Genomic DNA, 27,319 nt, shown 5'->3' with positions numbered 1-27,319 from the left:
TAACAGCAATGTTACACAGATTAGAAAGTATATGCCATACAATTAATTATAAGTAATGAGATTTAAAACTATTCTTACACTTAAAAATTGTATTGTGAATTAATAAGTGTGTGTGAGAGTCTGTGTGTGTGTGTGTGTGTGTAAATGATAGTTTGTATAAAGAGGTTAAATATAATTCAAATACAAAGACATGTCTAGACAATGTCATACATTATCTAAATTTCCATGAAGCTTGGAACAGCAATAAACCCTTGTCAACTGAAAGTTCTCATTTAATTTATGAATGCATGTAATGCAATAAATTTGCATGCCACTTATTTCAGGAAACCTGTAAAACAAGATATTAAACAAAATATCCAATTCTTCAAAATAAAATTGAATAACAGCTTCTCAATCAGACAAGTGATTGAATCAAATATTTTTGTTATAATTACTTTTGGTATTTCCAAAACTGTCCTATATTATACCATAATATTTAAGAAAAAAATAATCTATTTTCCTACAGGTTTATCTGCTGGAATGCTTTCAGCATAAACACTCAATAGGCTTCCACACTACCTAAATGGGTTTCCCCAGTGGCTCAGTGGTAAAGAACCTGCTTGCAATGCACTCCTGTGGGTTCAAAGCCTGGGTCAGGAAGATCCCCTGGAGGAAGGCATGGCAACCCACTCCAGTATTCTTGCCTGGAGAATGCCATGGACAGAGGAGCTTGGCAGGCTATGGTCCATAAGGTCTCAGAGTTTGAAGTGACTGAGCAGGCATGCACACACACACTACCTAAACATATCACTTCATTCATAAGAATTTTGAAACATAGAATGAATAGAGAATGGCATCATTAGGGCTCCAAGTTTACTGTGATGCTCTTGAAACTGATAGCTTCTGTGTTTCGGACTCAAGCCAGCTCTCTTTCTGTTCACAAGAAGGCTGTTGTGGTTCAAGGAAACATATGTAAATGAGACAACATTTAGGGATTTCTTGGTAACTGTTTATAAGCAGAGGAAAATCGTGCCCAGAAATTCCTAATAGGTTTCCACTCTTTGGCCAGAATTGTGTCATAGCACATTCAATGGGGAAGGGAATGAGATTACCATGACTGGCTCTTTTAGTAAATCTCACCACAGTATAGAGTTTATTTCTCTGAGCACGTGCCTGCACAGCGAAAAACAGATTCTTGCAAGGAATCCATGTTCTCTCAAGAGAGGAGTAGGAGAAAATAGAAGTACAATCAGTAACTAATAGTGTTAACCAAGGGAGGACTCAATTAAATATTAGTTATAATTTCTCTGGTGATGACTGTATACTCTGGAATAAGTAGATGATACTAATTATTATTACTTGGTGTTTCTTTTATAGTATGCCAGAACTTACATAAAATATGCACAAAGACTACTAGGGGCACACTCTCATGGTACTATGTACCTTGGATCGATGACACAAATACATCTATATCTGTAGTAGCCAATGATAAGGCCATAGGAGCAGGTGGTTCTCATACCTTTAGTTAGGACTTTTTTGATTGCTTAAAACTAATCGTTACTCATACACAAAAGCACTTTTAAAGAGAAGAGTTAGATGAATCGTGATGATACATCTCTAAAATACCTTTAATCTGGCATATGTGTTGTATTTTTGTTTCCTATATGATTTAGGTAAGACAAGAAATAAACCCAATAGTTAAATATCCTGTTTAAAATCTTGTCTGCTATGTTAAATCCTGAGATCATACCAATGTAGTGATGGTGGCATCATATGAAGATCCTAGGTACTTCCCTGTTGGTCCAGTGGTTAAAACAATGCTTCTAATGCAGTGGCACAGGTTCAATCCCTAGCCAGAGAAGATCCCACGTGCTGCACAGTGAGGCCAAAAAGGAAGAAAGAAAGAAAGAAAATCCTCGATGAACTTAGAAAACAATTTCTAATTAAATTAAACATTACTATCTACTATATGAAATATATTTATCCTATGCCTAAATAAATTATAAATATAATATTACACCACTGGCCTCCAAGAGCTGAAATTCTACTGATTAAAACAAATATGCAAATAAATATGTCACAAAGTAGAATATTAATACTATCTTTTAAGAGGGATAGGAACAAAGTAGTATAGTAATTAAAACTTTATGGCTTACATTATACAGATATGTTCATGAAATGCATTCTGGCAGTGTTATTTAAAACTAATTTTTAAGAATAGAGGGAAGGAAAGAAAGACTTCGCATACTATCCTACACACAATTAGAATTATAAGGGAAAAATATCCATGAGCAGAAATGTATTTTAGTATCCTTTGGAAATGGCCATACTGTTTATCAGTTGCTTGAAACACAGAAATCTTCAATATACAAATTGAATATTCCTGACAGGCTAGTGGAAATATATACATGTATACTTTTTAAGATACATTCTGAATTGCATATTCATATTTAAAAATCCTATTGAGTTAGACTATTCTAACTTTAGTTAAGTTTAAAAAATTGGAAATATGTCAGTATCACTTTAAAAGTTCTATAGTTAGATCGCACTGAGATAATTCTTCAAATGAAGTAAACTTTCAATTTAGAGGAAAAGAAAGTATTTAGTAGATGTTAATACTTTTTTATGAGATGATATTCATGGATTTTATAAAAATTTTAATAGGAATTGAATTTTTCTATCATTGAATTAGTTGATATATCTTCAGTTCACTTCCATTCAGTCACTCAGTTGTGTCTGACTCTTTGAGACCCCATGAACCGCAGCACACCAGGCATCCCTGTCCATCACCAACTCCCAGAGTTTACTTAAACTCATGCCCATTGAGTCAGTGATGCCATCCAAACACCTCATCCTCTGTCGTCCTGTTGTCCTCCTGCCTTCAATCTTTCCCAGCATCAGGGTCTTTTCAAATGAGTCAGCTCTTTGCATCAGGTGGTGGGATATCTTAGACTGCAAATATGGAAAAAGTCAATATCAGTTTATGTAGAAAGTGGCTTAGAGTTGAAATTCTTTAATGAGTCAACTCTACACATCAGGAGACCAAAGTATTGGAACTTCAGCTTCAGCATCAGTCCTTCCAATAAATATTCAAGGTTGATTTCCTTTAGGATTGACTGGTTTGATCCCTTTGCAGTCCAAGGGACTCTCAAGAGTCTTCTCCAACACCAGAAAATATGTACAATGTTATGAACTTCATCCATAGTTCTTTAAGCACTCTGTCTACCAGTTCTAATCCCTTGAATTTGTTACCTCCACTTTATAATCATAAGGGATTTGATTTAGGGCATACATGAGTGGTCTAGTGGTTTTCTCTACTTTCTTCAATTTAAGCCTGAATTTTGCAATAACAAGCTCATAATCTGAGCCACAGTCAGCTCCAGGTTTTGTTCTTATTGCCTATTTAGAGCTTCTCTGTCTTTGGCTGCAAAGTCAGGACAGAGGAGCAAAACATAGGAGTGTGCCCTTCCCTTTAAGGGGACCAGATAAATTCCTTGTATCACTTCTGCTCTTGACTAGAACTTAGTCAGGTGGCCATAGCTACCAGAAAGACAGAGCAATAGTCTTTTAAGATGGAGGGCACTGTCAATCAACTATGCTCCCTTATAAAATTTGAAAAAAAAAATATGGAGGATAGAGTAGCCAGCCAACAAATCAGGGTTCTTACTTAGGAATAAGAGGAAACTAGATATTGGGGGAAATCATAATACATGGGCCTTGTTAATTCTTCTAAGTGCTGAGGCAGTAGGTTTGGGTTGAAACTGAGCCTTCTTTTATTTATTGATTTACTGATTTATTTAGCTGCACTGGGTCTTAGTTGTAGCATGCAGAATCTTCCTTTTTCCTAGGAACATACAGGTTCTTTAGTCACATGTGAGATCTAGTTCCCTGAACAAGTATCGAACCCCACCCCCTCTATTAGGAGCATGGAGTCTTAGCCCTGAAACCGGGCCCTCTGATTAAAAACCAAACCAACCCTATAGCTGCTCCATGTGTACTGTTCATGATGGAGAATCTCAACTCTAAGCCACCAACCCCCTTTTTGGTTTCTGTTGCTGCTGCTGCTAAGTCGCTTCAGTCGTGTCCAACTCTGGGCAACACCATAGACGGCAGCCCACCAGGCTCCGCCATCCCTGGGATTCTCCAGGTAAGAACATTGGAGTGGGTTGCCATTTCCTTCTCCAATGCATGAAAGTAAAAAATGAAAGTGAAGTCGCTCAGTCATGCCTGACTCTTAGCAACCCAATGGACTGCAGCCTACCAGGCTCCTCCATCCATGGGATTTTCCAGGCAAGAGTACTGGAGTGAGGTGCCATTTTTGGTTTCTGTGGCTACTCCAACCATTCTTTCAAAACTTTTGTGTACCATCTTATGGGTTTTCTTGATGGGTTTGGTAGTAAAGAATCTGCCTGCAATGCAGGAGAATGGGGTTTGATTGCTAGGTTGAGGAGATCCACTAGAGAAAGGAGTGGCTACCCACTACTGTATTCTTGTCTGGAGAATTCCATGGACAGAAGAGCCTGGTGGTCTAAAAATACTAGTTGAGTGCTGTGTGAATACATAATGACTCTCTTCAGCTGATGTAAGATTCATCTTCTGTAGAACTAGCTGAACTCTATTTAGTCAAACTAAGATAGTTATCATTGAGCAATTTGCTCCTTGAAGATGATTTACATGTGTGACGTTTTTATCTTCATCCTTCATAAAAGCAAATGCAATAGCTGCTTCGATCAGCCCTGAGTGTTCTTTGGAAGGAATGATGCTAAAGCTGAAACTCCAGTACTTTGGCCACCTCATGCAGAGAGTTGGCTCATTGGAAAAGACTCTGATGCTGGGAGGGATTGGGGGCAGGAGGAGAAGGGGACGACAGAGGACGAGACGGCTGGATGGCATCACCGACTCGATGGGCATGAGTTTGAGTGAACTCCAGGAGTTGGTGATGGACAGGGAGGCCTGGCGTGCTGCAATTCATGGGGTTGCAAAGAGTCGGACACAACTGAGCGACTGAACTGAACTGAACTGAATTATTAGGAACTCTTTCCTCATGTTTTTTCACTGACCCCAAATGAAAGGAGATCACATAGAGAGAGAAACCAGGTGGACTTTCAGTCCCAATTTCAGTGCAGGAATAAACCTCAGGCATATTAATAAGTAGTGAATGAAGAAGCTCTTACCCTCTGCTCAAATGAAAATAGCAGCAATTTTATATTTCAAAAAGTTCCTTTGAAAAATCTTTCAAATTTAGAAAACCTCCATTAGTAAGAAAAATACTGTCATAGTAAACACAGATAAATTTCTGTAATTGCAAACAACTTTCTCCTAGTCCTGCACTAGTGCTTTTTGTCATTTGACTTGACAGGATACCACATATACAAATTTGAAATAAAGCAAATGAAAAATAAATTATAGCAGTTTATCATTTCTTCTGTTAGTGTTTATGCTATGCATAAAAATTTTATAGAACTCAAATTGATAGTCAATCCCAATTCATGGTTTTAGATTGATAAAATATATTTTATGAAATGTTCCACACATAACATACTCTCCAAATTGTCTCACATTTATCATGTACTCATGCAACATTCAAAAGAAATAAAAATAAGCACTATGAGTTCATGTTTACAGAAGAGAATAACAATATACCAAAGAATATACCAGTTCACATATTCATGTTTGTATGTCACATACTTTAAAAATATGTAACAAAAATCTGTGTTTAAAACAATATACAAAATTTGAAGTTAACAGTAGGAGAGATATAGTAGTTTTATTGAGTCTATAAGAACACTTTTGATGATTAGCTAGAAAGATTTGAAGGACTTTAAAATGCCATTTTAATTAAAATAGAAAACTTTTTATTTTGTATTGAGATATAGCTGGTTAACAATGTTGTGATAATTTCAGATGGACAGCAGAGGGACTCAGCCATATATATACATGTATCCATTCTCCCCTAAACTCCCTTCTCATCCAGGCTGCCACATAACACTGAGGAGAGTTCCATGTGTTATACAGTAGGTCCTTGTTGGTTATCCACTTTAAATATAGCAGCGTGTACACGTCCATCCCAAACTCTCAGTCTCTTTCTCCCATCCTTCCCCCATCCCCTACAACCATAAATTTGTTCTCTGAGTCTATGAGTCTGTTGCTGTTTTGTAAGTTCATGTGTATCATTTTTTAGATTCCATATATAAGGTATGTCACAATGATATTTCTCCTTCTCTGTCTGACTTACTTCACTCAGTATGACCTTCCCTAGGTACATCCATGTTGCTGCAAATGGCAACATTTCATTCTTTTTAATGTTTGAGTAATATTCCCTTGCATATATGTATCAAATTATCTTTATCCATTTCTCTGTTGATGGGCATTTTGGTTGCTTCCATGTTTCGACTATTGTAAATAGTGGTGCCAGGAGTATAAGGGTGCATGTTTCCTTTTGAACCATGTTTTTCTCTGGATATATGCTCAGGAGTGGGATTGCAGGGTCAGGTGGTAGCTCTTTTTTTTTAGTTTTTTAGTTTGGTCATACTGTTCTTCTTTATAGTGGCTATAGCAATAAACATTCCCATCAACAGTGCAGGAGTGGTCCCTTTCTATACCCTCTCCACCGTTTATTGTTTGTGGATTTTTTTTGATGATAACCATTTTGACTGGTGTGAGGTGATATCTCATTGTAGTTTTGGTTTGCATTTCTGTAACTGAGCTTCCCTGGTGACTCAATGGTAAAAGGCCCACCTATAATGTGGGAGTTGCATGTTTGATCCCTGAGTTGGGAAGATCACCTGGAGAAGGAAATGGCCACCCACTTCAGTATTCTTGCCTGGAAAGTCCAATGAATAGAGGAGCCTGGCAGGTTACAGTCCATGGTGTCACAAAAGAGTTGGACACAACTTAGCGACTAAACAACAAAAATAATTAGTGATTCAACATTGTCTTTTTCATGACTGCTATTTACTAAAATGAAAGGAAGTAAAATGAGAAAATAACCAGAGAAAAGTATGGTGTACCAAGAATGGAGGAAATGAGGTCCACATTTCCAAGAGTCCTCTCCCTATAAAATCACAAAGGACGGGTTTAATTCCTTCAGCAACGAGTTGTGACAACACATGTGAAGTGAGGTCTACAGAAACTTCATTAGAGACTCAATGCTTAAGATTTCTACTGGGTTGTTGTTCAACTGACATTGCCCATCTGGCATGTACCAAAATTTCAGACTCCCAGAAGGAAAGCAGGCATACCACATAAATTGCATAGTTTGTAAAAACAAGGCAGGTATAGTGAGCCACTCTCATTTGTTAGGGAGTGGTGGGAACATTTCTGAAATCCAAGTTCCCAGATGCCAGCCAGGAGCCAATCTTGAAAGCAGGCTTTCGTAAGGATGGCATCCTTAGCTCTGCTATTTCTGCACAATAGTTAAAAGCACAAGTTTTATAATCAGATGATCCTGGGCTCATATCCACATCCTACCATGAATATTGATGTTGACCTTGAAAAAGTAATCTGAACACTGCATATCTCAGTTTTATCAACTGTTAATAGCTTTAATTAGGCAATTAGTTATTTAGGCCATGAAAATCATATGCAATAATGCATGTAGAATTCTCAGCATGTTTCCTACAAAGAGTAATAATTTGATAAATGTTGATGAATAACAATAGTACCCTGGGTCAGGAAGATTCCCTGGAGAAGGGAATGGCTACCCACTCCGGTATTCTTGCCTGGAGAATTCCATGGACAGAGGAGCCTGGTGGACTACAGTCCGTGGGATCTCAAAGAGTCAGACACGACTGAGCGAGTAACACTACTATTACCATATGGCAGTTACCTTAGGACAGATTGTATGAAGAAGACTCAAACCAATAAAATGGACAGCAAATGTTTTTGTTCATCTGTGTGTTACCAACTCCAAGTCGAGCAGAAATTCTAAGAATAGGCAAATGCTGTAATTTATAAGAACCCACAAAAACTTCCTTGCTAGAATTAATATTCTTTTGCTGAGTGTTATGGAGCCACATCCATAAAAGTCAGAAGTAGCTTTTAGAAGACAAACAAGTAGCTGAACAATGGGGATAATATTTTGATCCTTACTTTGCTCTCTGATGAAGTCCTCCTTTACCACTTCATAGCTAGCATGAAAGTGGCCATTGCATGTGACACTAAAATTCTGAGATAGATTGGAAAGCTGGATCAGAAGATAAGTGGCTAGATGAGTCTGATTTAGTATACTCTGATATTTTTGTGTATGTTTTTGGGTGGCTCAGACTAAGCGTCCACCTACAATGCGGGAGACCCAGGTTCAATCCCTGGCTCAGAAAGATCCCTTAGAGAAGGAAATGGCAACCCACTCCAGTATTCTTGCCTGGAAAATCCCATGGACGGAGGAGCTTGGTAGACTACAGTCAGTCTCTGGGGTTGCAAAGAGTCGGACATGACTGAGCGACCTCACTTCACTTTGGAACAAAGATATTATTATTCTTGCATACTATTTCTTTTAACTGCTTGACAAGTAGAATAAAGCATTCTGATGAGCAATACCTTTACTCTACCAACATATAGGCTCAGATATAACTCTCTCAGCAGGTAGATTTTCCTTTTTTGACATAACTAATGATTAAGGTCTATGATTAGTTAAAAAACACATTCTGAGTAAAAACTTTCGGAATGATTGAATTAATAAGTGAATGAGTGAATGTACTCAGAATATAATTAGGCCTAAGATTCCTCAACAAGGGATACCTGTGAAGCTAGTTCATGTTTAACAAAAATCATATACAATCAGAATTTATTTTCTTGAAACTTTTTTCTTGTTATTGTAATAAACCAAGTTGTTTATAAGGTTGGAGAGAGATGTTGGATGGTTTTGTGTTTTTATATCTAATATTAGAGGTCTCCTTAGGCTAATATTAAGTATTTAGAGATAGCTTATAAAATAAGCATATTTTATTCTATATCATAATTTTAATTTTTTATCCATAACCTTTACAAGATAAAATAATTTATGACATAAGCATTTACTGTTGAGGGATAAGGAATGTTGATTATTTCTCAGTAAATCACTTATAAAGTATATCTTTTTGTGCTAGAAAAAAAAATATAATTGTGTGAGCATATTCTTTACAGGATATCATTTAACTAAGGTATCTAATTTAACGTTATTTGTTAACATTAGAACACTCATTGCATCTTGATGGATGCCACTATAGAATTTATCAAAGCCTGCCCCCCCAAAAAGTGCTGACACTTCTAAATATTTTCTTTAGTGGCTACCTTTAATCAGTCACAGTAATGGGAAATAGTCTTCATATGGTTAACCCCCTCTATAGATCTAATTATTTCCCATATGTTGCAAATGAGGTTTTGACTCATAGATTGTTTTAAAATTTAAATTTATCCTATTTAGGCAAACATATTTATAAAACATAGTAATCAGTTAACCCATTTGTTAGTTATCGAGGCATCACATATAAAACAGAATATGTAATATCAGTGAAACTGGGAAGAAATCATTGTTATTAGTCCAAGTATTGATAAGTACCTCTGATAATCTAGTATCTATCAAAGCATCCATCACAGTTCTTAAAATAACTTGTTGATTATTTCTTCCTCTGGAACATAATGCATTGAGGATTATAGTTGTGTTTTGCTACTTTATCTTTGGTGTCTGTCAAGTGACTTTATACTAGGAGCTCAGGAAATGCTGCACTGAACTGATATGAGTTGAATTGAATTGAACTGAACTGATATTTTAAAAAAGGAATCTACACCTAGATTTGGTTATTAATCAAGTTAATCAATTGATTCTGACTCTCTCCTTCTCATAAAGGCTATTTGAATTTAACTTTATGTTTTTACTTAAAACATTCATTTCCTAACCACTATATATGTTATAATAAATAATCATATTTTATATATAATATATATAAAATTTCTTCAGATGAGTTTTTCCATAATAGGGACAGAATTCTATTCTTTTCACATTATCTTGTACAATTTTCATTGATTTTTTTTGCCCCCTCCAACCCTTTTGCTCTTACTGTTGTTGTTTAGTCGCTAAGTTGTCCAGCTCTTTTGCAACCCCATGGACTGTAGCCCACCAGGCTTCTCTGTCCATGAGATTTCCTAGGCAAGAATTCTGGAGTGGGTAGCCATTTCCCTCTGCAGGAACTCTTCCCAACCCAGAAATCGAATCCAATGCAGGAGTCTGCATTGCAGGCAGATTCTTTACTGCTAAGCCAGCAGGGGAGCCCATTGATCTTGTAGAGCTATCTTACATATGGCCTTTTTCAGTTTTATTTTGTTTGGTATTAAACGCAAAATGTGGTATTCTGTTTTTGAGTTCTTTTTATAGAATTATGTGTTATTACCAATATCCATTCAAAAGATATTGTGGAGTAATATTTAATACTATTTTGCCGTGAGTATTTTTATTTATGCATAAGAATAAAAATACTAAGTATAGCTGTGTGATAGAGTGAATAAGATAAGGTATGTGTGTGTGTACTCGTGTCCAACTCCTTGCAACCCCATAGACTGTAACCCACCAGGCCCCTCTGTCCATGGGATTCTCCAGGCATGAACACCAGAGTGGATTGTCATCTCCCTTTCCAAAAGGAAATATAGAAAGAAAGAAAGTGAAGTTGCTCAGTCATGTCTGACTCTTTGCGACCCCATGGACTGTAGCCTACCATGCTCCTCCATCCATGGAATTTTCGACTAAGGCTCTACTGATAATGGAATCTCAGTGTGTTTTAAATACCATCCATGTAGAAGTTCTCAAATATAATGCAAATTTTTAAAGTTTTAGTATTAACTAAAAATCATTTAGTTTTTTCTAGCCTGTATATTGGGCTGAGAATTCTGACCTAATATAATGTTTTTCCTCAAAACAGAACAGTTAGTTTCAGATGAAATATAATTTTAAGCTAAAAAGAAATGTCAAAGCAAATGATTTACATTTGGACAGGTCTTATAAAGAGGTATGGACTTTCACTGAATCTAGGATTGTTAAGTTGTATCACTATTTTATAAAGCACCACTAAAGAAAGAAATTCTGCATATTAAAATAAGACCCAACTCTTCTAATATTTAGAATTTTTATTTCCAAAGTAGTTTTTTAGACATAAACATAAATTATTTTAATCATTTTGATCACTCCTAAATATTTTATATGCGCACACATACACATACATCAGAAAATGTTCATAAAATAGATTGCATAAGTCACTCCTAAAACATCATCCTATTCAGTATCCAGCTCTTCAAAACTGAGTTTTGAGTCAGAGTGTTCGATGTGCCTGTTTCCCACACTAAGATTGTTCCTTTTTCGTGAGGTGCCTGTCTTAATAGAGAGAGCCTCTGTTTTCTCTGGTTGTTCCATCTAAACTGCTGCACCCATTCTAAAAGTTTTGATGGTGGTACTTTCTTGACGTTACCAGAAAGTATCAACAGAAGCTTTTTCAGACAGCAATCAGGATTCATATTACTTTTTCAAATGGTCTGGTTGAAAATTGGGCAATTGTCATTGTCTAAACAAGCCACAGAAATAACCTAATAATTTCAGTTGAGCTATTTCAAATCTTAAAAAAAAAAAAAATGATGCTGTTAAAGTGCTGCAATCTGTATGCCAACAAATTTGGAAAACTCAGCAGTGGCCACAGGACTGGAAAACGTCAGTTTTCAATCCAATCCCAAAGAAAGGCAACGCCAAAGAATGCTCAAACTACAGCACAATTGCACTCATCTCACACGCTAGCAAAGTAATGCCCCAAATTCTGCAAGCCAGGCTTCAACAGTACGTGAACCGTGAACTTCCAGATATTCAAGCTGGATTTAGAAAAGGCAGAGGAACCAGAGATCAGATTGCCAACATCCGTTGGATCATTAAAACAAAAAGAATTCCAGAAAAACATCTACTACTACTTTATTGACTATGCCAAAGCCTTTGACTGTGTGGATCACAATAAACTGTGGAAAATTCAAGAGATGGGGATACCAGACCACATTTCCTGCTTCCTAAGAAATCTGTATGCAGGTTAAGAAGCAACAGTTAGAACTGGACATGGAACAACAGACTGGTTCCAAATTGGGAAAGGAGTATGTCAAGGCTATATGTTGTCACCCTGTTTATTTAACTTACATGCAGAGTATATCATGCAAAATGCCAGACTGGATGAAGCACAAGCTGGAAACAAGATTGCCGGGAGATATATCAATAACCGCAAATATGCAGATGACACCACCCTTATGGCAGACAGCAAAGAGGAACTAAAGAGCCTATCAATGAAAATGAGAGAAGAGAGTGAAAAAGTTGGCTTTAAGCTCAACATTCAGAAAACTAAGATCATGGCATCTGGTCTCATCACTTCGTGGCAAATAGATGAGGAAACAAAGGAAACAGTGGCAGACTTTATTTCCTTGGGCTCCAAAATCACTGCAGATGGTGAGTGCAGCCATGAAATGAAAAGACATTTACTCCTTGGAAGAAAAGCTATGACCAACCTAGATAGCATATTAAAAAGCAGAGACATTACTTTGTCAACAAAGGTCTATCTAGTCAAAGTTATAGTTTTTCCAGTAGTCATGTAAGGATGTGAGATTTGGACCATAAAGAAAGCTGAGTGCCAAAGAATTGATGCTTTTGAACTCTGGTGTTGGAGAAGACTCTTGAGAGTCCTGGGAATGCAAGGAGATCAAACCAGTCAATCGTAAAGGAAATCAGTCCTGAATATTCATTGGAAGGACTGATGTTGAAGCTGAAACTCCAATACTTTGGCCACCTGATGCGCAGAATTGACTCATTTGAAAAGACCCTGATGCTGAGAAAGACTGAAGGTGAGAGAAGGGGATGACAGAGGATGAGATGGTTGGATGGCATCACCGACTCGATGGCCATGAGTTTGAGTAAGCTCCAGGAGTTGGTGATGGACAGGGAAGCCTGGCATGCTGCAGTCCATGGGGTCGCAAAGAGTCAGATATGACTGAGTGGCCAAACTGAAATGAATTCAAACATACCTAACGCATGGAAGCAACATTACTACCCTTGGTGGCCCCTGATGAACAGGGATTGTTAAGAGACTGTCAGTATAAAAATCCTCATTTCTAATATAATGAGATATGTAAACAGTTGGGATCTTAAAATAAAAAATATGGTATTAAAAAGTCACAGTGGGGTATAATAAAAAGAAAAATAAGTCAGCTTCAATTAAAGGGATATATCTGTGTGCCTAAACACACATTATTCCAAAAAGTAAAATTCTAAGAGATAGATCATTTATATAATCCTTAAATTTTTATTAAATAAATTTATCTGCATTTATTAAGATATTTAGGGCTTCCCCAATGGCTCAGCATTAAAGAATCTGCCTGCCAATACAGAAGACATGGGTTTGACCCCTGGGTCAGGAAAATCTCCTGGAGAAGGAAATGGCACTCCCCTCCAACGTTCTTGTTTGGGAAATCCCATGGACAGTGGAGCCTGGTGTGATACAGTCTATAGGGGACACAAAAGAGTCAGATATGACTTAGAGATTAACAACAAGTTTAGCTATGTCTCATTAAAAAGCTTTTCTGTCAGAAGTTGAATTATTATGGTCCTACCAAACTTGATATTAAATAATTCAATGGATTATTTTATGTGCTTGTAGATATATGGGTAAAGACAACCAGTCAAATGGATTGGAAAGTATTGAAAAGTTTTCATGTTGTTCCATATAAACTAATACTTTTCTTTGATCGTTAAAATGTGTTTTCTCAACTTTCAAAATTAACATATGTTATAAATAAATAAATAACCCAGGAACTGAATATTTCTTAACTTCTTCTCTACCTCAGGTCCTATAAGTAGCGTTTTGGTGAATAAATATGGTAGCCGGCCAGTGGTGATGGTAGGAGGTTTGTTATGCTGTTTGGGTATGGTCTCGGCCTCTTATAGTACCAACGTAGTAGAGCTTTACTTCACAATGGGATTAATTTGCGGTAAGTGGAGATTTGTTTTCAGCTCATTTTCTTCTTAACACTTCTACTGTTTGCAAAGTTCTGTCAGAAGCATGAGCAACAAAACATTCTTATTTTCTTTGATTTTTTTTAAAATATCAGATGCTATATACTTTAAAGTATTGTCATCTGGTATGTTAAACTCCTGGCTATAGGCTGACCAATCAAACTAATTTCTAGAAATGGAAAAAGCAAGTTATCAGACATGTTGTGTCTATGATATAAATGTCAAAAAGAAAACTTCTTTGGTTTGTTTTTACTGTTTCAACATTTAATCTTCAAGCCATGAAGACTGACATGGCCACACAGACTCTGGCATATGAATAGCTTCATTAAAAAAAAAAATGCTTTCACTACTTATTACTATTAGTGTCTGACTGATCACTCATAATAGGTTAAAAATGGTGTCAAAAAGATGTTTCCTGGATTCATTGATTTAGCTTTAACATAGAATTGTTGCTCGTGTTCTGATTAGTGATAGAGCTCTGCATTAGCCTCCCTACCTTTTCTTACTAAAGGATTCTATTTAAAAATTTGAAAGACACATTTGTCACTGAACACAAATATTTTAAAATAAGTTCCTGTCATTTGGTTATAGTTGTTTCTTAAGCATGTCTGTAGACTCTAGCTACCTGAATATGCACATTTGGAAAATATGATCTTTATTAGCTTCAACGACTTCCCTGGTGGCTCAGATGGTAAAGCGTCTGTCTACGATGCAGGAGACCCGGGTTCAATCTCTGGGTTGGGAAGATCCCTTGGAGAAGGAAATGGCAATCCACTCCAGTACTATTGCCTGGAAAATCCCATGGACAGAGGAGCCTGGTAGGCTACAGTCCATGGGGACTCGCAAAGAGTCGGACACGACTGAGCGACTTCACGTTCACATTCACATTAGCTTCAACAGCAAATTGCACTACACAAATTTACACTCCCAAGTTTTAGAAAAATTAGACTTCAGTATATAAAGAAATTTAATTATTTCCTTTTGTTCACAGATAAAAAGGTAAATATATCTTTTATGACTTTAAGTCAGTCTGACTTTGGATTAATGCATCATCTGATTGAAAAATTAGATGTATTAAAGCCTACAGTAATAGTGATGTTAAAATCCACTCTTTACAACCTATGGACAACTCTTCTTTTTTGACTTTGTAAAACATCTTTGACATTCTAAATGAGAATCTTCTTATATCTAAGAATTGTCATGGTGGAGAGAATAGTGTTTCCTTTGTGAAGAAATACTAGGTACAGCTGACCTTGAACAACATGGATTTGAACTGCAGGGGTCTGCCCTACTACTCAGTCCATAGTTGGTTGAATCCTAAGGCGAGCTGGCTATAAATGATACATAGATTTTTCAGCTATGTAGAGGGTGAGCCTTAAACCCCACATTGTTCAAGGGTCAGCCATATTTCATTTGGCCATAGAATTCAGTCTGGGCCCACAAAGTCATGTATTAGGAAAAAGGTGGTTTTGATGTTACTGTATCATAAATATCAATTGTATTTTATGTTATTCTAACTTCAGTTCCATTTATTTGAGTCTCAAAGGCTCTGGTGCTTCTAGTCAACCGTTAAATATAACTATAAGAGATTTATCTTAAGTCATTATCAGCCAATATTTCTTGGTATTTGAAATCATTCAGGTCTAGCTTTTAAACCTAAGTCAGCACATATTAGCTGTGTGATTGTGGATAAATACCCCTCCTTATGCCTCCATCTCTTTGTCTTTAAAATGGAAAAATGATAGCTCTTTCCTTTGGAAGGAAAAGGAAATATGTAGGAGGAACCATATATTCATTTGTAAAAATAGACTATATATTCATTTGAACCATATGTTCAATGAACTATATATTAATTCATTTGTTAAAAAAATGAATATATGATACTTTACAGAGTATCCAGCATTTTGTCACTTTTAAATAAATACTAACATATAATAATCATCATCACAACAACATTATACATCATCTTGGAGACGTAGACCTCACTTGATTTTAGCAAAACCCTTTTATGTTCTTGTTGAAAGAACTGGAATTTAAGAAATCTTAAGTATTTTGCCCAGTAGTACATATAAGTAAGTAGCTGAGACAGACTTAGATCTTTTCATTTCAAATGCCATGCTCCTTTTACCATGCCAAGTAGGAAATAGATGACCACAAACTCCTAAGGAGAACTTGCATTAACATGTGAAAGCAAAATTCCAGGTGACAGAATAGGGGCACAGGGAGGAAGATGGCTTAGGTAAAGAAATTTGAACCTCAAAGCACAATTCCTGGGAATTTGAGTCCTTCCTCTTACAAGCTGCTGACAATAGTTTCATTACTTAGACCCTGGATCTATTGATAATTACACTCATTCTGCATATCTCACAAGTATGGCTAAGGTAGAATCAGAGAGCATACTGCCCTGTCATTCACCAAAACTGGTTCCTTCATATCAGTTTTTTGGAACACTGTTCAGTTCAGTTCAGTTCAGTTGCTCAGTTGTGTCTGACTCTTTGCAACCCCATGAACTGCAGCATGCCAGGCCTCCCTGTCCATCATCAACTCCCACAGCCTACTGAAATTCATGTCCATTGAGGCGGCAATGCCATCCAACCATCTCATACTCTGTCGTCCCCTTCTCTTCTTGCCCTCAATCATTCCCAGCATCAGGGTCTTTTCAAATGAGTCAGCTGTTCACCTCAGGTGGCCAAAGTATTGGAGTTCAGCTTCAACATCAGTCCTTCCAATGAATACCCAGGACTGCTCTCCTTTAGGATGGACTGGTTGGATCTCCTTGCAGTCCAAGGGACTCTCAAGAGTCTTCTCCAACACCACAGTTCAAAAGCATCAGTTCTTCCACACTCAGCTTTCTTTATACGCCAACTCTCACATCCATACATGACCACTGGAAAAACGATAGCCTTGACTAGACAGACCTTTGTTAGCAAAGTAATGTCTTTGCTTTTTAATATGCTGTCTAGGTTGGTGATAACATTCCTTCTAAGGAGTTAGCGTCTTTTAATTTCATGGCTGCAGTCACTATCTGCTATGATTTTGGAGTCCAAAAAACTAAAGTCTGCTGCTGTTTCTCTTGTTTCCCCATCTATTGGCCATAAAGTGATGGAACTGGATGCCATGATGTTAGTTTTCTGAATGTTGAGCTTTAAGCCAACTTTTTCACTCTCCTCTTTCACTTTCATCAAGAGGCTCTTTAGTTCTTCTTCATTTTTTGCCATAAGGGTGGTGTCATCTGCATATCTAAGGTTATTGATATTTCTCCCAGCAACCTTGACTTCAGCTTGTGCTTCTTCTAGCCCAGCATTTCTCATCATGTACTCTGCATGTAAGTTAAATATACAGCCTTGATATACTCCTTTTGCTATTTGGAACCAGTCTGTTGTTCCATGTCCAGTTCCAACTGTTGCTTCCTGACCTGCATATAGGTTTCTCAAGAGGCAAGTCAGGTGGTCTGGTATTCCCATCTCTTTCAGACTTTTCCACAGTTTGTTGTGGTCCACACAGCCAAAGGGTTTGGCATAGTCAATAAAGCAGAAGTAGATCTTTTTCTAGAACTCTCTTGCTTTTTGTATGATCCAACGGATGTTGGCAATTTGATCCCTGGTTCCTCTGCCTTTTCTAAAACCAGCTTGAACGTCTGGAAGTTCACGGTTCACATATTGCTGAAGCCTGGCTTGGAGAATTTTGAGCATTACTTTCCTAGCGTGTGAGATGAGTGCAATTGTGCAATAGTTTGAGCATTCTTGTCATTGCCTTTCTTTGGGACTGGAATGAAAACTGACATTTTCCAATCCTGTGGCCACTGCTGAGTTTTCCAAATTTGCTGGCATATTGAGTGTAGCACTTTCACAACATCATCTTTCAGGACTTGAAATAGCTCAATTGGAATTCCATCACCTCCATTAGCTTTGTTCGTAGTGATGCTTCCTAAGGCCCATTTGAATTCACACTCCAGGATGTCTGGCTCTAGGTGAGTGATCATACCATTGTGACTATCTGGGTCATGAAGACCTTTTTTGTACAGTTCTCCTGTGTATTCTTGCCACCTCTTCTTAATATCTTCTGCTCCTGTTAGTTCCATACCATTTCTGCCCTTTAGTGAGCCCATCTTTGCATGAAATGTTCCCTTGGTATTTTAACTTTCTTGAAGAACTCTCTAGTCTTTCCTATTCTGTTCTTTTTCTCTATTTATTTGCATTGATCACGGAAGAAGGCTTTCTTATCTCTCCTTGCTATTCTTTGAAACTCTGCATTCAAATAGGTATATCTTTCCTTTTCTCCTTTGCTTTTCACTTCGCTTCTTTTCACAGCTATTTGTAAGTCCTCCTCAGACAGCCATTTTGCTTTTTTGCATTTCTTTTCCATGGGGATGGTCTTGATCCCTGTCTCCTGTACAATGTCATGACCCTTCATCCATAGTTCATCAGGCACTCTATCTATCAGATCTAGTCCCTTAAATCTATTTCTCACTTCCACTGTATAATCATAAGGGATTTGATTTAGGTCATACCTGAATGGTCTAGTGGTTTTCCCCAGTTTCTTCAATTTAAATCTGAATTTGGCAATAGGGAGGGAGTTCATGATCTAAGCCACAGTCAGCTGCTGGTTGGTCTTGTTTTTGCTGACTCTATAGAGCTTCTCCATCTTTGGCTGCAAATAATATAATCAATCTGAATACTATTACAAATATTAAATACAAATATTTGTATTAGAGATTTGCATTAAGTATTTGTTCAGAACCCAGTATCCTGGAATCTAAATACTTAACCAATTTGCAATACTGTCTCAAATTTGCATAAATTGGTAAATGCCAAAGAATTCTTACTTCTATAGATCCTAAATAATACAAAATCATGTCTAGGCTAAAGGGTAAAGAGAGGTAGTTTGTATAAATCACTTGTATTTACTTTTTAAACAAACATTCATTTTTGTTGCCGAATAGTATCTTGATGAGCTAACTCAACACTGTCAAGGTGTCCCTAGACAGTGGAAACTTTTGACCCATATAAACAATCAGCTTAAAATTATTTTTTAGTTAATACACATTTACCTCTATAGTCATGAAATGTGGAATGTGAGGGATGAAGAACATGAAATTAATGGCATGAACTGATTACTCGTTTTTAGTATTTGCATAGCTTTGAAAGAAATACCTACAGGAGATCTAAGATTATTTATAAACAACAACCTTTTTAATCTGTTTCATCTATTCTGTACTGAAAAGAAAGTATTCATGTTTTAAACACACTCTTGCCTTCAAGGAAGATATCTATTCTCTGCATGTGTATATAAAGAGAGAGATTAGAGAGATTAATTTATTTATGGAATTAAGTGATTATGACTAAGAACTAATAAACTGTGTTCCAATTTCAACCTATTCTCTGATTGTTGCAACATTAGGAGAAGTTCTTGGCTTTATTTTTGTGTTTTAAAAGGAAAGGGCTATGAAACAGTCTTGCATCTCAGATGTCTAGTTATGAGAACCTTTTTGTTTATATGCTATCTTATTGATAATATGTAATCTTTTTAATTCTTAAATTTTTTATTTACTGTGTGCTGTTGCCTTTTCATTCTACCATCTCCACTTGAATGTACATTTTGACAAGTGATTTCTTTTGTGAGTGGCATAATATGTTTTTTTCTTCCTTTTGTTTTGTTCTTTTTAGGTTTAGGTCTAGCCTTCAACCTGCAACCTGCCTTAACAATCATTGGCAAATACTTCTATAAGAAACGACCTGTAGCGAATGGCCTTGCAATGGCAGGAAGTCCTGTTTTCTTAAGTACATTGGCTCCTTTCAATCAGTACCTCCTTAATACTTACGGCTGGAAGGGAAGTTTCATGATTTTGGGAGGTTTACTATTGAACTGCTGTGTGGCTGGGTCCCTTATGAGACCTGTTGAACCCAAAGCAAGTACTGAGTCTAAAAATAAGGTTAGTGTAAGCGAAACTGATTCCAGTGTGAAGAAAAGACAGAAGAAGTTATCAGTATGGGAAGAAACTAATAAATATTTAGATTTCTCCCTTTTTAAGCACAGGGGATTTCTGATATACTTATCTGGAAATGTCATTATGTTTCTGGGGTTCTTCGCCCCCGTTATATTCTTGGCTCCATATGCTAAAGACAAAGGAATTGATGAGTATTCTGCAGCTTTCTTGCTCTCTGTTATGGCTTTTGTTGATATGTTTGCCAGACCTACTGTAGGACTTATTGCCAACTCCAAATTAATCCGACCCCGAATCCAGTACTTCTTCAGTTTCGCAGTGATGTTCACTGGAATCTGTCATCTCTTATGCGCATTGGCTGAGGACTACACAAGCCTGGTGGTGTATGCTGTATTTTTTGGCCTTGGATTTGGGAGTGTTAGCAGTGTCCTCTTTGAAACTCTCATGGACCTTGTTGGTGCTCAAAGATTTTCCAGTGCTGTGGGACTCGTCACAGTTGTGGAGTGTTGTCCTGTCCTCCTTGGTCCTCCTCTTGCTGGTAAGAATATTTATCATCAAAGAAAGCAAATAGCATAAAATTAATATCCATTAGCTGAGACTTTCTTTGTAGTGTAAATGTGGTTTGTAATAATAGATAATAATACCCTAAAAGACTGTAGATGTGTTAGTTTTAGCCTTATTATATCTTTTCAGTTTCCTAATTAGTCTATTTTAGACAAAAATTTCATTTATAGCCTTGTATTATGAACTTGAGAATTTAAATTAGACTGATAATTAGCATGACTTGCAGATTTTTACCTATATCAACTTGTATTGTTAAAAATAAATCATATAAATAAAATATCATTTATCATTGGTAAACAGATTTCTCTTGTTTTTTTAAAAACAAGTCAAAAATTTAAAGTAGTGCTCTCAAAAGGTTAAGATCTATTTTCTTATTGGAGTATAATGGTTATATTAATATAGAACTTGTTACATGCTTAAGGAAGGAATATGTTTATAATATCACTGATCGGAATATATCAATAGGAATGCAAGAATGAAGAAAAGTTCAGTCAAAGTCATTTTCTTGATCAAATACTTATATCCCATATTTGTAACCTTTATCTTTAGATTTAAAGATCTAAAATACTGTCAGAGATGACTATAAATGTATCTGCGCTAAATTATCAAGTAAAGAGACTGAGTAAAGACACGTGTACATTACTTTTTGAAGTGAAGACTTCGTTTAGTCTTAGACGTACATGTAATAAATATGAAATACTTTTTCTTGGTATATCTTTTCTAGTAATCACTGTATAAGTTCAGTTCATTTCAGTTCAGTTCAGTCGCTCAGTCGTGTCCGACTCTTTGCGACCCCATGAATCTCAGCACGCCAGGCCTCCCTGTGCATCACCATCTCCGGGAGTTCACTCAGACTCACGTCCATTGAGTCCATGATGCCATCCAGCCATCTCATCCTCGGTTGTCCCCTTCTCCTCCTGCCCCCAATCCCTCGCAGCATCAGAGTCTTTTCCAATGAGTCAACTCTTCTCATGAGGTGGCCAAAGTACTGGAGTTTCAGCTTTAGCATCATTCCTTTCAAAGAAATCCCAGGGTTGATCTCCTTCAGAATGGGCTGGTTGGATCTCCTTGCAGTCCAAGGAACTCTCAAGAGTCTTCTCCAACACCACAGTTCAAAAGCATCAATTCTTCGGCGCTCAGCCTTCTTCACAGTCCAACTCTCACATCCATACATGACCACAGGAAAAACCATAGCCTTGACTAGGCGGCCCTTAGTCGGCAAAGTAAGGTCTCTGCTTTTGAATATACTATCTATGTTGGTCATAACTTTTCTTCCAAGGAGTAAGCGTCTTTTAATTTCATGGCTGCACTCACCATCTGCAGTGATTCTGGAGCCCCAAAAAAGAAAGTCTGACTGTTTCCACTGTTTCCCCATCTATTTCCCATGAAGTGATGGGACCGGATGCCATGATTTTCATTTTCTGAATGTTGAGCTTTAAGCCAACTTTTTCATTCTCCTCTTTCACTTTCATCAAGAGGATTTTTAGCTCAGCATTGCTTTAAATAATGCTAAATGTAGGTATTTACTTAGACCTCTTGGCCTGCCCCTAATTGTCACAATAACTGCCAGCCATTCATGAATTTCTTTCATGTATATATGGTCAGTGTTTAAACTCTTCCTATATGTAGTATGGAATGAAGCAGGGCAAAGGCTAATAGAGTTTTGCCAAGAGAAAGCATTGGTCATAACAGACACCCTCTTCAAACAACATGAGAGAAGACTCTACAAATGGACATCACCAGATGGTCAACACCGAAATCAGATTGATTATATTATTTGCAGCCAAAGATGGAGAAGCTCTATGCAGTCAGCAAAAACAAGACCAGAAGTTGACTGTGGCTCAGATCATGAACTCCTTATTGCCAAATTCAGACTTAAATTGAAGAAAGTGGGGAAAACCACTAGACCATTCAGGCATGACCTAAATCAAATCCCTTATGATTATACAGTGGAAGTGAGAAATAGATTTAAGGGACTAGATCTGATAGATAGAGTGCCTGATGAACTATGGATGAAGGGTCATGACATTGTACAGGAGACAGGGATCAAGACCATCTCCATGGAAAAGAAATGCAAAAAAGCAAAATGGCTGTCTGAGGAGGGCTTACAAATAGCTGTGAAAAGAAGAGAAGCGAAAAGAAAACGAGGAAAGGCAAGATATAAGCATCTGAATGCGGAGTTTCAAAGAATAGCAAGGAGAGATAAGAAAGCTTTCTTCAGCGATCAATGCAAAGAAATAGAGGAAAACAACAGAATGGGAAAGACTAGATCTCTTCAAGAAAAATTAGAGATACCAAGGGGACATTTCATGCAAAGATAGGGTCACTAAAGGCCAGAAATGGTATGAACCTAACAGAAGCAGAAGATATTAAGAAGAGGTGGCAAGCATATACAGAAGGACTATACAAAAAAAGGTCTTCACGACCCAGATAATCACAATGGTATGATCACTCATCTAGAGCCAGACATCCTAGAATGTGAAGTTAAGTGGGCTTTAGGAAGCTACACTACAAACAAAGCTAATAGAGGTGATGGAATCCCAGTTGACCTATTTCAAATCCTAAAAGATGATGCTGTGAAAGTGCTCCACTCAATATGCCAGCAAATTTGGAAAACTCAGCAGTGGCCACAGGGCTGGAAAAGGTCAGTTTTCACTCCAATCCCAAAGAAAGGCAATACCAAAGAATGCTCTGACTATCACACAATTGCACTCATCTCAAACGCTAGGAAAGTAATGCTCAAAATTCCCCAAGCCAGGCTTCAGCAATACGCGAACTGTGAACTTTCAGATGTTCAAGCTGGCTTTAGAAAAGGCAGAGGAACCAGAGATGAAATTGCCAGTATCTATTGGATCATCGAAAAAGCAAGAGAGTTCCAGAAAGACATCTATGTCTGGTTGATTGACTATCCCAAAGCCGTTGACTGTGTGGATCACAACAAACTGTGGAAAAGTCTGAAAGAGATAGGAATACCAGACCACCTGACTTGCCTCTTGAGAAACCTATATGCAGGTCAGGAAGCAACAGTTGGAACTGGACATGGAACAACAGACTGGTTCCACATAGGAAAAGGAGTACGTCAAGGCTGTATATTGTCACCCTGCTCATTTAACTTATATGCAGAGTACATCACAAGAAACACTGGGCTGGAAGAAGCAAAAGCTGGAATCAAGATTGCTGGGAGAAATATCAATAACCTTAGATATGCAGATGACACCACCATCATGGCACAAAGTGAAGAGGAACTGAATACCCTCTTGATGAAAGAGAAGAGTGAAAAAGCAGGCTTAAAATTCAACATTCAAAAAATGAAAATCATGGCATCCAGTTCCATCACTTCATGGCAAATAGATGGTGAAACAATGGAAACAGTGAAAGACTTTTGGTGGGGGGAGGCGCTCCAAAATCACTGCAGATGGTGAATACAGGCTTGAAATTAAAAGATGGTGGCTCCTTGGAAGAAAAGCTATGACCAACCTAGACAGTATATTAAATAGCAGAGACATTACTTTGTCAAGAAAGGTCTGTATGGTCAAAGCTCCGGTTTTTCCAGTAGTCATACATGGATGTGAGAGTTGGACCATAAAGAAAGCTGAGCGCTGAAGAATTGATGCTTTTGAGCTGCGGTGTTGGAGAAAACTCTTGAGAGTCCCTTGGACTGCAAAGAGATCCAACCAATCCATCATAAAGGAAATCAGTGTTGAATATTCATTGGAAGGACGGATGCTGAAGCTAAAGCTCCAATACTCTGGTCACCCGATGAGAAGAACTGACTCATTGGAAAAGACAGTGATGCTGGGAAAGATTGAAAGGCAGGAGAAGAAGGGGATGACAGAGGATGAGATGGTTGGATGGCCTCACTGACTGGATGTACATGAGTTTGAGCAAGCTCTGGGAGTTGGTGATGGGCAGGGAAGGCTCGCATGCTGTGGTCTGTGGAGTCACAAAGAGGTGGACACTGCTGAGTGACTGAACTGAACTAAATTCTAGACAGAATGTTGGAAACTCTGACTAAACAAATAGGTCTGTTTCAGAATCAGCTGAATATGCATATGAAAAATAATTTGGGTTTGTGCCTACAAAATTTTGCCAGTAATAACTATTGTTAAGAATTAAATGTTTGCATAAGCATGAGGCAAAACTAAATATAAACAATATAAGCTGTAGCTTGTTTAAAAGTCAATAAACCTTCCAATTATTTGGTACCAGGCTAGTTTTTCAATGTTCTCAATAATCAAATGGAGCAAAAACTTTCTCCCTGACTAGTTTGGCCTTAATAATTTAGATTTAGATAAAGTAAAAAACTATGATTAGTCCAAAAAGTGACACGACACTTAACCAAGAGGTTTGCTGGAGCCATTTTACGGAGTAGTTAAGAATATGAGATGCAAACAGACTTTGGTAAGATCGTAGTTTCTGCCACATTTGCTATGTAATCATGTTTGAAATATGTCATAGTGATTTTTTTAAGGATTAAATGCAAAATTACAAATAAAGTGTTTAGCCTAGTGCTAGGCATAGAGAAGTCATTTAGTAAATATTATGACCCATTAGGAATCTCATCAAAGCCTTTGACTTTCCCTAAAGAATGTAATGTATACTCTTTATAGAAAAGATAGGAAATATGGAAAGGATGAAGCAATCTCAATATATATGCTATAAATATATCCATATATATGTTTACATATGTAAATATGTATATATGTTTCTACATATGGAAGTTTAAAATGTATGTCATGTAAATGAAAATAAAGACAAATACAGATATGCCTTGGAGAAGGAAATGGCAACCCACTCCAGTACTCTTGCCTGGAGAATCCCATGGAGGGAGGAGCCTGGTAGGCTATAGTCCATTGGGTCGCAAAGAGTCGGACACGACTGAGCGACTTCACTTTCACTTTCACTTTCACAGATATACCTAGTTTGTCTTGGTAGCACACTTTTATTGAAGGCAACAACTTTCAATGCATTTCATATACTGGTAGTACAATGTAGTATGTGCCTCTAGCATGCCTTTACTATGTATATGTGGAAGTCATAATCTAGAATATTTTTTTCTTTATTTAACTCTCATTTAGTATTAAAGAAGAAATAGGTACACAGTGTGGAATGAATTTATTTGAAACTGTTATCATTTTATGGCTGATTTATAATCCTGTCTTATAAAACACTCTATGTCTCTTAGGTAAATTGGTGGATGAAACTGGACAATATAAATACATGTATTTGGCCTGTGGAGCTGTTGTGGTCCTAGCCAGCGTGTGGCTGCTCATCGGTAATGCTATCAACTACAGATTGCTTGCAAGGGAAAAGAAGAATGTACATACCAAGGAATCTCAAGAAACTGAACCTTTGAAGACATCTCAAAGTCCCAGTGTTAATATCGAAAGTGGCAAAACTGAAAAGTGGGAAGGAGCAGAGGTTAATCCCTCAGAAAGAGAAACGAATATTTAACAAGAAGCATATCTCGGATTTCAGTGTTCCTAACTTTCTTAGGAGTATGTTTTTTCAACATATTGGAAGATTTTTAGTTGAAGAGTCATAGTTAAGGATGGAGATGAGATATTCCTTAATGACAAATTTTAAATGTTTGTCTTTAAAAACTTATCTGGGTAGTTAAATTTTGAGATTAAGCATATAAAGAATTCATGCATTGGGTTTATGTCCATACATGAGTCTGGTTGTGGTGGTTAAATGATTTTAAAGTCTTCCAGTGACTTCTAGTCTTGGTTACAGAGATCTGAATTTCAAAATGCTGGTTTAAGTAGTTAGAAAGAGTATGTTTAATCCTATAAGAATACCCTCTCCACATTTCATTTTTTATTCAATATTGGTGAAATGGAATTGAAGGAAATTAATTTTTTTCCTAAACATCCTCATACACACCAACTTTCATACTCTTAAGAATGAGCAGACAAGATATCTGGAGAAAAAAGACAAGTTTATAAAGAATATTATCACTGTATATATATATTTAAATCCATGGAGAAAAAAAAAATGCATTATATCTGCTTAGTACCTTATAATGTGGATGTTAGAGATAAGAACATGGGTGAAAATGAGGGTGTTCTTAATTTGAAAATGTAATTAACTGCTGTAAAACAAAAGCAATTGCATATATGAAATAAATTTGAAAAAAAAGTAAAAACTCTATTTTTTAAATAATTATTTCTGAGCCATGTCCAATTTAATCCATGCATGCACATGATTTCTTTGAGGGGGGCCATCTGTACCTGGTGCTAGTGAATAGAACCCTCAAATAATCAGGATTTACTAATAAGTAAATCAAATTAAAGATGTAAATAACTCCTAGCAATGAGCTATATCTTTTGATTTGAAAATCCAGAAAGTAATAAATAGAAACTTCTTTTAACCAAACTTAGTCCAGAATAGCTGTCTTACTAAGACACCAAAGTGGAATCAGCTGAAATCTTGGTTGACAGACTGACAAACAGGCAGAAATTTCATTTTTCCCAACAGATAGTGGTGATAAGAGGGTTACTATTATGATTATTCCATCTGAATAAAGATAAGAGTGGAAGGTACTCACAATGAGTCCTCCAAGCTCACTCATTTCCCTCCATTCACCAACATGCAAAGGCAGAAAACAGAAATCCAAACAGGCTTTTCACTCAGCCACCGAAAATGTCTCATATTATAGGAAAGGAAGCAATAGAAATCCCACCCTCTACTAACTAGACTTCCTGCTGCCTGTAAACGTAACTAAACCAGGACACTTATAAAAGGCTTCTAGACCTGGAGGTTGTGTATGACTTTATATACACTTTTGAAGTGGAGATTTAGTTTATAACTTGATAGAAAGAAGATTG

General features: G+C 37.0%; 1 protein-coding gene across 8 annotated transcripts in view; it reads left to right on the top strand.

Moving 5' to 3' along the window:
• The window catches only part of SLC16A7 (solute carrier family 16 member 7), a 196,529-nt gene extending 169,892 nt beyond the window's left edge, over positions 1-26,637 (top strand). For all 8 annotated transcript variants that reach the window (XM_069584780.1, XM_069584783.1, XM_069584785.1 and 5 more), the window contains 3 exons: positions 13,813-13,956; positions 19,648-20,463; positions 25,675-26,637. In XM_069584780.1, the coding sequence (XP_069440881.1) occupies positions 13,813-13,956; positions 19,648-20,463; positions 25,675-25,943 (1,229 nt within the window). In that variant the 3' untranslated portion in view covers positions 25,944-26,637. The remainder of the gene's footprint in view (positions 1-13,812; positions 13,957-19,647; positions 20,464-25,674) is intronic.
• The last annotated feature ends 682 nt before the right edge of the window (positions 26,638-27,319 follow it).

The sequence above is a fragment of the Ovis canadensis genome, chromosome 3 (genome assembly GCF_042477335.2).
Source record: "Ovis canadensis isolate MfBH-ARS-UI-01 breed Bighorn chromosome 3, ARS-UI_OviCan_v2, whole genome shotgun sequence".
In the NCBI taxonomy this organism is placed as follows: domain Eukaryota; kingdom Metazoa; phylum Chordata; class Mammalia; order Artiodactyla; family Bovidae; genus Ovis; species Ovis canadensis.
This window is presented reverse-complemented; position numbering and strand designations above follow the sequence as displayed.